Below are 16,868 nucleotides of genomic sequence, written 5' to 3'. Positions count from 1 at the left end.
TACCTGAAGTAAAATGTGTATGACAAAACAAATGCAAAAAAATGACTACCATAAAGTTTGACAAAGACTGGTGGTAGATATGGTGCATGGAAAGAGTTAAAATACTAGCATTTGGAATACCCTGGGCTGTCTAGTTTTCAAAAATATATGACTTGATGGGGTAAATTGCATTGGCCGGGTTCAAAGATACCCGAAATGGCACAAGGGGGGAAGAATTACCAGATTTGGAAAAAATGGCTTTGAAATAGCAAAACATTGGGTATTTCTAAACTCAGGACAAATAGTAGAATCTATTTAGCAGGTTTTTTCATTACCTTTTATAGATGAGTAAAAGATTTTTCAACTAAAAGTTAGAAACAGTCATTTTTTTCTAAATTTTTCACCATATTTTATAATTTTTTTAATAGTAAATAATATGATACAATCAAAACAATGTCATCTAAAGAAAGCCCTTCTTGTCCTGAAAAAAACAATATCTAATGTGTGTGGGTTCAGTAAACGGGAAAGAAGAAAATTACAGCTAAACACGAGCAGCGCAGAAATGTTAAAAAGACCATTGTCACAAAGGGTACAAAAAGTAAAATCAGCCTTTGTCTCGAAGGGGTTAAACACAAAAGAACTAACATTCAAGTACTTGCAGTTTTGGTTTTGTGTTATACACACATTTGATGCTTCGTCTAAACTAATCGACAGATCAATACTTTTCCTGGAGAGTTGTTATCGTCATTCACAGACACTACACAATAGCCCCGGTCACTGAATATGATAAAATAACAAGAAGCCGTTAATCATTCAAGGTGCCGGGTTTAAGGTATCTCTCGTTTAAACAGAGCCGAGCAAATGCAGTAGGGGCTTTCAAACACAGAAATGCTTTTAGCGCTGGAGTGCGTTTGCTGTGAACCGCGCCGATCCTTTTCGTGGTCCAAATTGATTGATGTTATCCCACAAGAGCACTTACTTGCAGATTGAAGAGGTAAAGCATTGGCATCGCAAGAAACATTAAAGAGGAAAGATCCCACACCTTGTTCTGCTGCAGAGACATTGCCGTGTTCATGGCAAACCAACACAATTTAAGGCAATATAATAGCACAGTTACTGGCCATCTTGACACTCTCTATTCCCTAACGAAAAGAAGAAATGTGAATGTCCCCCCTGTTATAACATGCGTACTTCTAAGCTCAACCATTAAAGGAGAACTGAAGTATGTCCAACTGTTAGGATATGATTAAATTCAGAGTTGTAACATGTGGGTCACCGGTCTTTGGCTTTATACAATTAGCCTTTGTATTTGTAAAGGACTCTTTTTCCGCAAAGAGCCTACGTTAGTTGCATGGTGAGTGGTCCAAACATTTAATATGCAGGTTAATTAAAGTTATCATGTGTTCGTATGTATCGGTATATAATGGGGACTATGTAGTCGGTATTTTTCTTGTTGTTTAAAGGACAAACATGCTCAGCCATTCTAGAAAGAGAACATTTACACACATACACCTTATAATGCATTCTAAAACCACACTGTCAAGGCCTCCTTGCTCCTGCTCATTTATAATGTCCAATAAGTACATTTTCGTATGCAGTTTTACTGTTTAACAAGTTTTCATGTATAAGGAACCTTATGGGCAGACTAGACGGGCCGAATGGTTGTTATGTGCCTTTAAATTCTATATAAGAGACCTTCTTGCGTAAATGAACAAAGTCCAGTGAAATCAATTACAATTCTTAGCATTTTATATTATCCCTAGTTTTGTCAAATACAGATTTAATATTTATTATCATAAAGTGCCTATGATGCTCAGCCGTTGATAAGGTAAGCATAATGGGAGTTGTAGTTTTGCAGCAGCTACAATCTACCAGTTGGTTTTCCTTTATTTAAGATAAAGGGGGTACGAATGATACCAGCCTGGTGTGGGTGATAATTCGTTGTCTTGTATTATATTCAGGGCGCTAGCAAATAGGTACGTATTTGTTGGCGTCGTCAACATAATACAGTTATTGGAGAATAGTTTGTCTTTTGTAGACTGTCGATAGCAGTGATTCTATTACTGTCAGGTCAACAAAGGACACTGAGGGAATTGCCTATTAGCTGGGTTTGAAGAAACGTCTTAGCCGGTGCCTAACCTTATATCTTCTACGTTATTTGGAATAAGCCATGTCCATGCAGCTCAATAGATCATGAAAGCATCTTCTCCTGTCCAAGAAAGAAAAAAGCCACAACATATGCGTTTTTGTTTCCAAAATATAATTCTCTTAGGGGTGAAATCGGCGAATCTGTCTATCCATTTTTCTTTCGTTTATTTCTAGCTTTCTTTTTCCGCTTTCAGAAGCCCTGCGAGATTTCTCACCTCATTCACTGGTCTGATTATTGCTAGAATGTTTTCACACACACTTGTTTAAAACCTCAGATGTGTCTATAAAGGTCAGATATCAAAGCCGAAAGTATGAGGAGCTTCAGATTACACGGCTGCCTGTTTCATCCAGCCAGACTCACTTGTCTAAGCACGGCATGCTTAGTGCATCGTCCTGGGTGACATTCACTTTATATCGCTTTGTTTGCTCTCTAGCCGCGGGCTTGCAGCATCATGATCTCTACAATGACACAATTCTCGATTGGAAGTGGTTAAAGGGAAACAGGAGTGATCTAATGTTTACCGAACGGATACAGAAGAAAGCAAAAGTTTGGATTATAATGGGTTGGCAGACAAGTAGAGGAAGGAAAAAGCAGTACCACGTTTACTTAATGTGGAATGGTGTGTTTTAGAGGAATCTGATGTTCTTATCTTGACAACTTTTCATACAAACACCTTTGATAAACATCTTTTTATTTTAAAAGCCAGCCATCAGTAAATCAAATAAAAATGTATGTATGTATAATTTTTTTTATTTATTAAACGTTAACAGATGTACTTTGGGCTTTACAATTTACAGTATAAAAAGGGACGTACATAAAGTGCAGTCAGTCAACAGACAATCTGATTGGAATACAGTAGGTATAAATACATCAGGAAAGAAGGTCCCTGCTCTCCCGACAGTCTAAACTGTAAAATTAAAGGGCTTACAAAGTAAGGGAAATATTAACATTATTTATATTTTTTTTTATTTTACAAACATTTTTTTCTTCACATTAAAAATCCTGCAAGTCCTCCTATTTTTATATTATATTGAATTGCTGCGGCGGTTAGCACCCTTTATTCGTTGTTTAGAGTCTTTTTGTGAATATATATATATATATATATAATGAAAATGACCTACTATTGAAGCTTAAGGGTCTGAAATATTCTCGGTAATAGGAATAATATCCTCTATGCAGAAATAGCATAAACCGGGTGTAATCTGGGAATGGACATTGCTGGTTGAGTTAGGGTTAGGAGTGGGTCCACATGTGGCTCAACGAGAGAACACGATGCCCAAAGTTACTGCCTTGTGTGCCTTATAGAAATCCATCCCTACAATAGCTTTATAAACACATTTTCTCTAATACATGAAAGTCTATTTTGTTTTACATTGATGTAGAAATACCCATAAAAGAATAATAAATATATCAGCCGTTTCCAGCAGAACATTCCATTTTGTCGTGTCTGCTGCTCCTCTCAAAGTCTACCTCATTTAAGTGACATCCTCAGAGCGTGCCTTCCCGTATATCCAATAAAAATAAGCATAATGAATAATGGTCACTCTGCCTCCTGATAGATGGATACTTATTGCATTTGCTTTTTCCCCCCAATTGTCTCATTTCCGATATTTATCTATGACAGGTCACTGTGATTTATCACTTTAATTCGCAATCGGAGAGATGCCGGCTGGGCTTATGGGATAGTCTTGAATCCATCTAAGCGTTACTAACGTCAGATTAAACCAGAGGCCTATGGTTTTTATGGTCTACTTCAGTATAGATGTTATTATTTAACTTTACCACCTCATGAGCCAGATGTCTGAAAGCCTCTCACTGGAACATATTTATAAGTTCATTCCCTGTCCATGAATAACAATGTTGGGTAGTCACAAAACCCGCTTTGTAACTGTTTGCTGAAAGAGAACTTTAGTTTCAAGTGTGTGTTCCACTGACCCAGAAATAAAACATCTGTTAATGTTAATTTACACAGGCCAGATTTCAAAAGCATCACATTCAAGTGGTAATTCCTTTTTTAGCATGGTAGCCCACATCTATTATTATGTAAAGGCATTTTTATGCTTTAAAAATTGTGTTTGTTTTAGTGGGGTTACTGGTTAAGTGATCACATTATGGACATTTACATTTAAAATCCTTCGTTTAAACCGCTTTGAGCCGAGTCCCACCCCGACTTCTTTAGAAAACTGCTTTAAATGAAGATTCCAAACATTGGCTCATATACAATGGGCCTTTGATATGTCAAACCGTATTAATCCTTCAGGAAAATGTGCGTGCATTAAAGAAAATCTTAATTACGATTTAAGGTTCTGTATTACAGTTATATAATCATTATATGTGTTTTTAGTTACATATGGAATGGAATTGGCAAGTAGGCTTTGGGGTCTAACGCAATGACCTCTTAAGTCTATTACCATGTATGCGTCCTTAGTGTAGACCAGTGTACAATTAAAATATGGGGTTCCGAGGATAAAAAAGCAAACCTAGCACCCATGCTTTAAATTAGTTGGAAAGACGTCATTCTGGGGCAGTTTAGGAAGTTTACAACTTAATGAGATAACCTGCATGAAAGCCCATGCTATGCTTTTGCTATGAGTAAAATCAGCTTTACTTGTTTTTAAATAACATTTATTTATTAATTTTTTATTGACCATCGCTACCAGATTTATTTTATGTGTAAAGGAAATTGAATTTTCAGATTCTGTTTTCAAGTGCTGTTTCTAAGAGTTGCTTGGAACAGTAATTGCAGGTTGATTTTATAGTCTTGAAGCTTCAACTGCTTAGCTATCCGTTAATAAGCTCATTAGGATGTTCTCAGAGCTTCTCGGAGCTTAAGTGAGAATTTTAACTCCAAGATCCTGTTAGCACCTTCATGTTATTTGATATCTGTTTGTAGCCTTTTATTCTTACCATCGGGTCATGTGACAGTTTCTTCCATCAAGACCGTCACTTGGCATTTCAGCAACAAAATTCTTCTACAGACAATTGCAATAGATGCAAAGACGTTCTTTGATAACCGTCTTGGTTACAAAAAAAAAAAATAGAAGAATTTCTGGACTCTTAATGGAAGCCCAAAAACTAACTTGCCGTGAAATGATTTCCTTTCTTTTTGAGTAGACTTTTAAATGTGTCTAGATTCTGGTTTGATGCCCAGATCTTCATAGTTGTTCTTGTTCCCATTACAGCAAATCTTTTCGATAACATGCTGCTGAGGAGTTCGTCAAAACTGAATGTGGACAGCAGAAAGGAGGACACAGAAAGTACAGCACCTGCCCCACCACAGAAGCTGCTGTCATGTTATTGTCACCACCACTGTCCAGAAGACTCATTCAACAATACCTGCTGGTGAGTGCCCCTTAGGATGCGTGACATTTTCATGTCATACTTGAGTGTTCGTATAATGTGAAAATTGCTTTGAACGGGTATTGCTCATAATGTTCCTACTGTGTATAAATAAAACGCTGAAATTGCCATTGAATGATTCTGAAACCATCATTTTCCAAATGGAGATTTCTAGATATAATACAGAGTAATTTCTGAAAATTGTATGACTTCAGTTGCCTTTGTGCTTGTGTATCTTTTTTTTAAGGAAAGAGGTTCCAGTAACTAGTGTATATAAAATATGTAGTCAAAAAATAAACTGGTAAATACAATTTCTCAGGAGTATATCAGTGAATGCCACAGCTTTAGAGAACAACAAGAGGAGCAGGATCTTTCCTGTGTTGAGCTACTAGGCTTTCTCTTTGGCGTCCATGAACAGGCACACAGAAGCGGGGTCTTTAGGAGATTCTAGGAACAGAGAAACAAGGTCTGTAGGAAGAAACAGCACAGTACCAAATGATAATCTGAAATCATGGGAATCAAAATCAAAACCAAAAGGTCAAAGTCCAGAAGATCTTAATCAATCGCAATACAAAGGGGCAAACCAGGTTCAATGTCAAAGTCAAAATCCATCTTAGCAAAACTACTGGAATCCACAAAGCGTAAACAGGGCCAGGAACACAATGCTCTAGCACTGAGCTTGGAGCAGGTTTAGGTCGCAGATTGCCACAACTAGCAACAGGTGCAACAAGAGAAGGCAGGTATCTATTGTCCATGCAGAGGCAGAGAACAAGTGACCCAAAAGCCTCCTAGAGGTGGATTGGTTAGGTGACCTACCTATCATAGGCAATAATGGTATTTTCAAATTGGATTAGTACTTAAACTGTAGGCAGAAAATAAAAAGTGAAGTATATCTTTCAAAGAGCAAGTAGCACAGAGAATGTCCAAAATATGATTTTACCAATATGCAACATAATTAGGCATCTGTGTTAATGTAACCCCAGTCATACAACAATACACTGTAGTGTTCTCCTCTACTTGATGTCTAGAACACACTGTCCTGGAGACCTGATGATCAGCTGATTTCTAGGAGCCTCCAGCTGAAATCAAGAGAGTTTACAGCTATGCATATGTTACTTAACACATGTCCAGTGTTTATTTTATTTACCGTGCCGACACCGCTCGATGTATGCAAATTTTATTTCATAATACTGTTGACACAGCTATTATTTAGATTATTATACTATTTTCATGCTATCCACCGGAATGTTTCATGTGAATAGGACAGTGTATCAGCAAACTGATAACATGAAGAAAGAATACAACTAAATCATTTCTTTTTAAGTTACTTAAAACAGACCAGCTGTTGTTAACCCTTGGCACTTCCTAAACTGTATAGATCAAGCTGCTATGAACAACAATGCCCACAATTTTTAGAAAGACAAGTGGTTAGCTATCAACAAAAGAAATGGAGAGAGGACAGCCTCCAGCGGTTCTTAAAAATAACTCTTACAATCCTCAGCCAGGAATTGTTGAGGGGTAGCTGAATGAGACGGAAGTCTCATTCTAACTCCAATATGTAAATAATGCACACATTCACACGCACTGGGAATCCATGCAAAATGGAATTTGTGGAATTATGGGTTTTGTCAAACAGTAGGCTAATATGATTGACTAAAAAGTAAGGGCGAAGAAGTTAAGAAACCAAAAATAAGATGATTAAGATGTGCAGGAAAGACAGAATACAGTGACTACGATAAGAACGATTTTCAGGATACATGGTGAGAATGCAAAGAATGTTTAGAATGTGAGGGCATGGAATGTACAGGGGGAGATGGCAAGGAGCGCAGAGTCCGGCATTATGCATTATACTGTCACTGGGATGTGAACATTTAGCCATATCTATATCCCTAGCAGGGGCAGGCAGATACGGCTTGGTAGAGATTTCAGTGATTAGGTTGTTGGCTTCACTGACTTCACAAACCTTGCCATGTTTACCAATATAAACACTTTACCTAACCCTGATCCTACAGCTCTGGTGGGTGTCTAGCAAATAACTGGAAATTAAAAAAGAAAGAAGCATCATCACTATTTCTATTAAAGCAACTTATTTTCTCATTGTGCACGTGGCCAGAAATACACTAACATCTCACTGTAATGATGCAAACGAGTATTTAAACATTTCCTGACATTTCTAATTGCATTTAATCAGGTAATCATTCAGTGCATTATATCTTTTTCAAAAATATCCGTAAGATACTTGTGCTCTTAAGCATTTTCTTAAAGCTAAACCTTTCGTTGACCGCAGGTGAAGTTCGTCTTTGCCACTTCAATGGGAAATGCATGTGTTGCCAAATTAATTGGAGGGTGACGTAATTAGCCAGCACTTGGATGACTGTTAGAGGAAAACATTCTCACGCAGCTAGACACATCAACATTTTTGAACAAGTAGATAGTTTTGTATGCTTTAACTCTTCCAGCGCAGAAAGTACATTCACCGTGCTACAAAACTTTGTACTACATGCAGTAGGTTCTCATTTTGCAGTAGGTTTTGCAGTATAAAGTATAAATATAAATATATTTATTAAGCATAGGTAGTCATTCCTCATAGATTTTGATCTCATCGTACCATTTTATGTTGATCTTGGTGCGTGAGTCTTGACGCTGGCTTCTAGCGTGTACACAAAACTGTCCAGCAGTGTGTAGGTTTACTCTTCATAGTACAATACACACAATCATGGTTGCGCAGGAATTGCTGTAAGATTGGCGCCACATGTTTTTGAAAGCTACCAACATGGGTGGCTTTTCTTAGGCTTATTTATATTAGCTGATCTCCAAACGTAATTGCCAGAAGCTAGGTTGTCCAAACCTCAAATTCGGCTTCTGCAATGTAGGAATTTTAAATTGTCATTTAAGTGACGGATGTCACACTATAAGAGAAAAAAATATCACAAGTGGTGCCAAACTGCATTATCAACCCTGAGAGCTCTATGACATTTCATGAAATAGAAAATACTTATTACAGTTAACCGGCAGAGCAATTCATGTCACAGTTTACAAAATCAAAGTGTTAGCTCCACTGGGGACTATGTATAAAGAAAATGATTCTGGTGGAATGTTTAAAAAGTGGTCTCAACAACATAGCAACCAATGGTATGATTCCATCAAGGGGAACTTTCATTGGTTGTTATGGTGAAAAGACCACTTTTTAAACTTGCTAGAGTCATAACCCCCATTATGTTGTAATGAGACTGCAACAGTCTGTCTGTCTGTGTTTACTATCTATCTCTGCCGTGTATATAACCACCTCTGTGTGTGACGATTGAGCCACTCTTAGACTAAACATATGTATGTGTGTAGTAAGAAAAACTCGGATTAACCTTTTCTTATTGGGAAGACTGTTTGGCATCACATTGAGAAAAAAAAAGAAGAAAAATGTAAATAAAAATTGAAAATAGTAAATCAAGATATTGAAATAAGAAATTAGATCAGCCTTCTTTTTGGACCACCACAAGGACCAGATTCTTAACATTTTACCTTATGGATATATTTTTTTAATCCATCTAGTTTAATACAGTCATTACAAATTTAGTAGATGTAGAAGTCTGTGCTTTGTCTCCTTCTTTATCTTATCTCCCGGGATGTGAGGATACTTTAACCCCTTAGCTGCTGATCACAGGGAAACAGCCATTTAACTAATCCATCAAGATCATATTTCACCTCAACTACCTCAAATTGGTTGTGATACCATTAATTTGCGGAGACCGATGCCAGGAGATTCTGATGAAAGAGCACACAGATTGGAAATGTGTTACTGTATCCAACATGAATGTGATTTGAGACTACAAATTAATTTACCTTGCTTGTTAAACAATAATTATCTTCTTTTCTGGAAGTAAATGATGCTAAACAACAGGTGAATGTTCCAACGGGCTTTAATCCGTACGCCAACAGCCCCTTTCTAAAAAAATATGCCTGTAAAAGAAACCTAGAACATACATTTAAAAAATATAAGATGAAGAGACTCCAAACTTTTAAAAGTTTTTAACTGAGATAAATCAAACAAGAATTGCTCAGAAAAAAAGCTGTATATATTATTAAATAAAAATTAAAGGACTTCTATTCTTTCCAGTAATTTTGATAAAGATTTGGGTCTGCATTAGCGGTGACAAATTTAAATTCAGAATGATTGGATTGTCTGTTTAAATGTACTTTTTTTTAAATCATATAAATGTATGTATTATATATGTGTATTTACTTTTTGTCTCCTGCTTATGATTAGGACGGATGGTTACTGCTTTACGATTATAGAAGAAGATGAATCTGGGCTTCCTGTTGTCACTTCTGGTTGCCTAGGATTAGAGGGATCTGACTTCCAGTGTCGGGTATGTTAGTGGCGACAAACAAAGCTCATCTGTGTATTACAATGTTCCTTAGTCTACCAGAGAATGCCTTTCCACCTGTTTCTAATCTTTAGGGAAATGGATACCTAGAATCGAACATGGAAGCTCTAGCTCTGCTTTTATTCCTAAATCGATACTGTTCTTTTTGGTATTTAGTAACAAAAGCTCATTTCCATACCATCGCTGTATGGTAACATAAGTGTTTCAATGACAAAGGGACGTCTTGTTGCACAGCTGTACATAGTATGTGATTGAAAGGATTAGACACAATGAGGAGATCTGGAAACTTTGATTAAGGCTCATATGTTTCTGGAAGGGCAAGGACAAAGTCTTTGGCCCTGGTAGCATCAGAGTGGCACGAGATGATAAAGGCATCTGTGTTCTGACGTCCTTTGGAATGTAGGCAAATCAGGCCTTCCAATTTAAAAGTAATAAGAAGAATCAAGTGCACTTTTGACCTTAATTTTTTCAACACAGCTTGAATTCAGGGAAGGACTGATACACAAAATGTATTTGTGTGGCATCATTTCCCACACCCTCTGTTGTATCATCCTGTTATATCCCTGAACGGATTTTATACTGGCAGGGTTGTTCATGTGTGGTCATGGGTGGATTTTTTTCTTCTTTCTTTGCAAGTTCTTACTCACGGATGGCTTTAGGATGGAAATTCACTAGAATGGTGAATAATGTCATCCTATTTTCCCCAGGGTCAGATTAAGGTTAAAAACAAAACCAAAAAAAGTTTTGTTTCGTTTTTCTAAATATAAAAAGAGCCCATGATTCTCTCATATTGTGACATTGCTTGAAACCTCTTGAAAAGGCTACCATACTTCCTCTCCACTGACATCCCCTCCTTTCCTCGTTGGTGGCCACAATTATTTGATGTCCCTTAGATTTTATAAATGTCTATAATTGTCAGTTGGTCATGATAAGACAATGATGTCATATCATAAAAACACTGCAGGATTTTCTACCAGAACAAACCTTTTTTGGCCATCTCTGGCACATTATCCTCCACTATGAGGACACTGCTGTAGTACAGTGGCTAGACCTAATTTCAAAGAGTTTGCTGGGTCATTTATCACCGCCTTCCAGCCAGGAGGTCATCAGAATAAGAAGGTGCAAGACAATACTCAGCACAAGTTCACAGGACTATCTGTAATTTCAGGACACGCCAATTCCACATCAAAGAAGATCCATAGAATGCTGCACAGACGAGGACTTTTGTAACAGAGATCTTCACCCCACTTTGCCCCCTTTGAAAACCAAAGGTAGGTGGCTTACAAAGCTTGTATGTTTTTTTAAGCAATTAAACTTCTTTTATTTGTGCACGACTAGCTTATAAGAAGTGTAGCGCAAGTTAAAAAAAAAATTAGATCCATTAAAGTAGGATAAATACCAAACAGTAGTATTTACAGTATGTATTGCTAAAACTTAGCCATCAGGTTTGCATAATATAACCATTGTTATAGCATCATTTAGTAAAATATTATATAGAGCATATTTTAATGATAGAAATGTTGCGAAACATTTAAATACATAGAGGGTTTTAACAAAGTACAGGAGGGACGAAGGGAGGAGAAATGTGAGGACAAGCCGTCATAATCTAAAACTAGCGGGTCAGATTCTTCCCAGCAGAGGTGGTAAAGACTAATACAGCGATATCATTTGTATGGGGTAAGCAAGTGGCTATCCTGAAGATAAGACTAGACCAAGGACTGTTTATAGTTAATCATTACAGCAGAAATAGACTAGATGGGGTTATCAATATTGAGTATGTGCAGACAAGATGCAGTAGAGCTCTTAATATTCAACATGACTGAATTGACTGAGCATGAATTAAAATGGAAACATTTCTAACGTATACACTAAACGGTGAGTTAAATTTTTGTCAGGGTGAGGTGAAAAGCTTCATTGGAAAGCGTGAGCATATGTGTTGTGCAGGTCTACAGTACATCTGCCCTCCTCACAGGCAGTACTAACGGAAACATAGTTCCTTTTATGGTCATTTTTGTTTTGCCGCAATGGATCCAAGATTTAGTAAATCTACCATATATTGTGGTAGTTTGCACATTTGTCACAGAGTGGTGCGTTATTTTGTCAAATAATCTGTCACGGCTTACCCTCCACATTGTTCTGAAGCCCACATGGAGAACCAGCAGATTCCTGACATGTGCTTCCCTCCTGTATAGCTAAATATCTAAGGAAAGACCAGAGAACAATCCAAGAAATAATTGGTCTCTAAATCACAAGTCTTATGGGTTTTAAACTTTGTCTCTTTAGTCATTTCCACTGAATCAGACATCTTTTGATTTCTACATCAGCATGACCTTCTAGATCCCTCTTGTTATAATGCTGCTCGTTGATTCCATCGAAATTATCCTAATGGCAAAATCAATACATCAATGACCATAATTTCAGCTATTTTGAGTAAATAGTTTCTTTTGAGATTCAGTAAGTTAAACATCTGATAAGGTTTCCATTGACCAGAGGCCTACAGCTAAGGGAATTCTACATAGGAAGTTGGGGTAGGAACAGCCCAACTGCAGGTCAGCCATAATTAACCTTCACCTTAAGGTCGCACTCAAAGGTTAAATATACAAAGGACTGCATTTTTAATGGTTTAGACAAAAAAAAACAGATTTTTCCCATTTTTTTGTTTGTGTAAAAGCTATGCTACTTTCAAAACAAAAAAAATAGCTATGCTATTTTTCAAACAACTTATATCTATATTAAAGCATTGTGCTAAGACCGGATATAGTTGAATTTGCTGCAAATAACATTATATTCTGATAAGAATGTAATTCTTTAACCATACCCATTTTGTTATATAAATTACAATGGAGCTGATTACTGGAATTAATTCTGAAGTGTATGCATAATGGGAAATAAACTGAAATAAACGGCTTCCTAATTGTCAGTGATGGTGCCCTGCTGTCTGGCTCTTAGGTTGATACTAAATGGGCACAGGAATAATCTGAAGCATTATCGTTGAGTAGAAATATTTGATATATGGGTTCACTGCCAGTTTATTACACGGACATATTTTAAAAACCTTGCTATTCAGTCCTGCTTACGTGGGGATGATGTTATCGGGAAAAAAATAAAAGTGTTTTACATTTCATGGTTCGTGACTAGGATAAGAAAATGTACAGCAGGATGACAATAATTATTTAATCATGTTACATTTTACGTCATTCGTGTTTTTTGCGCTGAGACGTCTTAATTGTCATGTGAAAGAAAATCCGACACGGATAAGTACGGTTTTATGTTGTTTACCTGAGATTAAGCATCCAAAATAAAAATAAAAAAAATGTAAAAGAGTGCTAAGTGGAACAGCACCTTCAAGAACTGTAGAAGGCTGTCGTGTTCCACATGCATTTTCTATTTACCTGATTCAATCTGACATCTTAAACTGTTACAAACCACACATTTTAGAGTGAAGTGAGTACCATTAAAAAATGCTAAACTGCTAATAATGCATGAAATGGAGCTTTCGGCTCTGGTTTTGCTCCCACTCTCACAAAAGGAGAAACGGCCTCCCCAGCGGGATCTCGATTTCATCTCTTACACACTTACTGCCGCGGCACAAATTGCAGTCTGATGGAGGAATGACTGCTAGGCCTGGTGTTTTCTTGGTACATATTATTCACATGTCTCTTTCTCTGACCTTCAGCGATCCCGCCATTCTTTACACTGTAAAATATAAATGTAGTATAAATGATTTAAAAACAATTGCAGCCAATTTACTAAACATAACATATATGTAATTACGAATTTTACACAATTAAGTATATAAAATTAGAGGGGGGAAAAAAGGGACAGCACCATCTTCAAAAAGAGTAAACCAAGAGTCCCCAAGGGAAAGTCTTGTCTCATTACTCTCGTAAATCTGAAATATAATAGCGTTACACGAGGATGAGTCGATAAACCAGGACTTCTCGTTTTACTGCGTTCAGCAGGACCATGAATGTAAAGTGTCTTTTGAAGGAAATTGTTGATCCAGTTAATCTCTTTCATGATGAGGACCGTGATATAGTGCATGTTTGTGTGCACTTAATAGGCCTTTTTTTGGGGGGGGCAGGAGCCAGCAAGGTTAGTGTAAGTATGAGTGTAAGTATGTTACATAAGTAATCAAAAACTTAAAATGATTCCCTATCATGCATCAAAAAAATAAAGAAAACTTACCTAAAAATACATTACACCACACACACACACACACATATATATACAAAATATATAAATCAATCACTATCATTAATTGATGGCAGCAAAATGAATACTGGTTTAAAATAGATGAAGGGATTACCATCTAGTGATTTACAGAAAATAATTGTTGGAAATATGGGATTTCCACATTGCTGTTTTCATAAATCAGGTGGTTACCCAATCTAATAATGTGTAAATTATGAATAACCCACCAGTGAACCTTAAGGGAGCGGAGCCAACGTGTAGACACACATTTCTTACCGAGGGTTCTTACCGAGGCTGGAACGCAACAAAGCAGTGCCCAGTGAGATATACCAAATCCAACGCAAAGAAAAGAGGGTGGAATACTTAAAACACCAATTTAGTGCAAGTGGTGGGACTCCTTCCAGAACTCCACAATTTGGTGCTACCACCAGTCACAAACATGTCATAGTGAAAATGGAGTTCCATCTGTAGTTCGGTTTTCAATAGAAATTGTGTTTCTTTGATTCTGGAAATCTTTTATTTTAGTCATATTTCAGCAGTCATGTTCACAATCAGCAGCTGGCTAATTCGCTTAGTTTCTAACTCCATTTTATTCAACACCTCGGCTTGTTGACAGTATATAAGTTAGAATGCATTAGGGAATCACACATTCATAAAGAAGTGGACATTTTTTTCCACCAGAAAAGTGTACCAAAAATATTAACAATGAGCTTGATGTAATGCTTTTTATACCACAAACAGTTCAGTAAGTAACACTATACACTATACAGAGTTATTCAGGATCAGTCTGTTAGCAAAGCATTAATAGTTTTATTTTCACCTCATTCTCTTAACACTTTCTGTAAAACAGTCCAATTACCCCTAAATTCCTCTCATCTCAACTCCACACCATGTCGCATTGTTTTTACAGTTCCTTTTTTTGTGTTTAAAGAAATCTACTATCAGTTCTTAACTAGCAATAAAGTGCTAAGTACCTACTTATCCCAATAAACGTGCTGTGTAGCTAACAAAAGAAATTGCTTTGTGGAAGTGAATGAATCCATTGAAATGGTAATAGGTGAAACGAGCCATAAACATAATGCCGATTCACCACTCCATGTTTTAAAGGCTAATAAAAATAAAAATTGACTATACCGAGCGCGAGTTTGCAATGTACTTGCTGTCTTTACAGTGATATTAGATGATATATATATAAATATAGAGGGAGTAAACAGCCAACAGTATCACTTTTCGGTGCTAAATACCCATTCTTTTCTCAGATTTTATATTCCTCTCATCTATATACTACACCACCAATTGCACCGACCTATAGTTTTCTTCTTCAGAGTTTGTATATCCTAATCCTTTTTTTTTTCCCTGATTCAGATTTTGTTGATGGAAGCATCCACTATATGGCCTTACTTATCTCTGTGACCGTTTGTAGTATCATCTTGGCAATTATACTAATATTCTGCTACTTCAGGTAAGTGTCGCAAGAGAGTTTATCAGTGTATTTAAACATCCACGGAATGTACAAACTATTATGCATCTCTTGTTGCTTTGATTCATTTTTTCCCACCACATTTCCATGATGTCACCTCCAGCTCACTCGTTCTGTACTATAGCTTGCTATTCACCATAGTCGTAAAGATTTTCAGACATTTATTTTAATTTCATCTGATCCATACAACGAAGTGTAATTAGAGGCAACCCTGAGATCCTATATGACCCAGAAAACTGAAACGCCAGTTCACGTAGATGTATACTCAAGTTCTTGTCATAGGAAGTGACCTTCATTAGTATCTGTAGAACTATAGGTTCAACCTGACCTAAAGAGTTATCTCTGGCTCCATAAAACGTACAATTGTATATTAACGCATGGTCGCTTGCTTTTCCTGTAAGATGGGGGAATCGATCCTCCAAGAGTTTTCACAATTGCCCCTGAGCTCAATGAGTGATAGGACCCCAGCCCAGCTTCTAGGAAAACCCTTATGGGTGCTCAAATAATTTTCCATGTCAACTTTTTGAACTGTGGGATGTAAAAACTCAACTGGAAATATTCTGTAGTACAATGTTTAACTTTGTTAAAAGTTATAGCTGAAAAAGTGATTACGGTAAATAAAATTGAAAAGTGTTTTGTTTGGACCATACCATGGAACATTATTGTGCTAAGCTTTGCACGAGAATCACTTTTTATACATGACTCATGTATGTTGTATTTCATTATTTATATGTGAGATAACATGTTTATGTGATATAGATTAATATATATATATTCATAATATATTATATAAATATATTAATAATATTGTTATGCCTTTCTATGTCCAGATATAAAAGACAAGAGGCCAGGCCACGCTATAGCATTGGATTAGAGCAAGATGAGACTTACATCCCTGTTGGGGAAACGCTGAAAGATCTCATTGAACTGTCCCAAAGCTCTGGAAGTGGATCAGGACTCCCTCTGCTGGTAAGAGACTATAAGACTAAATCACTATTTTTATGTGAACAAACATTTTGTTCCATATATATATATATATATATATATATATATATATATATATATATATACAAATATATGTAAAAATTGATTTAATATTATGTTTAATTAATATTAATTTTAAATTCATTTAAATAGCGCCATCATTTTCCACAATGCTGTACAAAAACATCATTTTAAAAGACCGTGTCATGTTTGCGTATAATTTCATAGGTTATAGTATCGTTATAGCCATAAATAAACTGACAAGATGCTTCTAATATTAACCCATTAATTGAACATCACAAAGATTCTGTTGGAGTGGCTTGCCAATAGTTACAAACAATTCGGGACTTTTTTTTTTTAA

The 16,868-nt window shown here is 36.5% G+C and overlaps 1 protein-coding gene across 2 annotated transcripts in view; it reads left to right on the top strand.

Annotated features, from left to right (window-relative positions):
* Nucleotides 1–16,868, top strand: part of BMPR1B (bone morphogenetic protein receptor type 1B) — a 171,614-nt gene that overhangs the window by 142,943 nt on the left and 11,803 nt on the right. For both annotated transcript variants that reach the window (XM_053461578.1, XM_053461579.1), the window contains exons 5-9: nucleotides 5,311–5,470; nucleotides 9,729–9,831; nucleotides 11,018–11,120; nucleotides 15,409–15,505; nucleotides 16,354–16,492. In XM_053461578.1, the coding sequence (XP_053317553.1) occupies nucleotides 5,311–5,470; nucleotides 9,729–9,831; nucleotides 11,018–11,120; nucleotides 15,409–15,505; nucleotides 16,354–16,492 (602 nt within the window). The remainder of the gene's footprint in view (nucleotides 1–5,310; nucleotides 5,471–9,728; nucleotides 9,832–11,017; nucleotides 11,121–15,408; nucleotides 15,506–16,353; nucleotides 16,493–16,868) is intronic.

Source organism: Spea bombifrons, chromosome 1 (genome assembly GCF_027358695.1).
Source record: "Spea bombifrons isolate aSpeBom1 chromosome 1, aSpeBom1.2.pri, whole genome shotgun sequence".
Lineage (NCBI taxonomy): Eukaryota > Metazoa > Chordata > Amphibia > Anura > Pelobatidae > Spea > Spea bombifrons.
The sequence above is the reverse complement of the archived record's forward strand: the minus strand, read 5'-3'. Positions and strand labels throughout refer to the sequence as shown.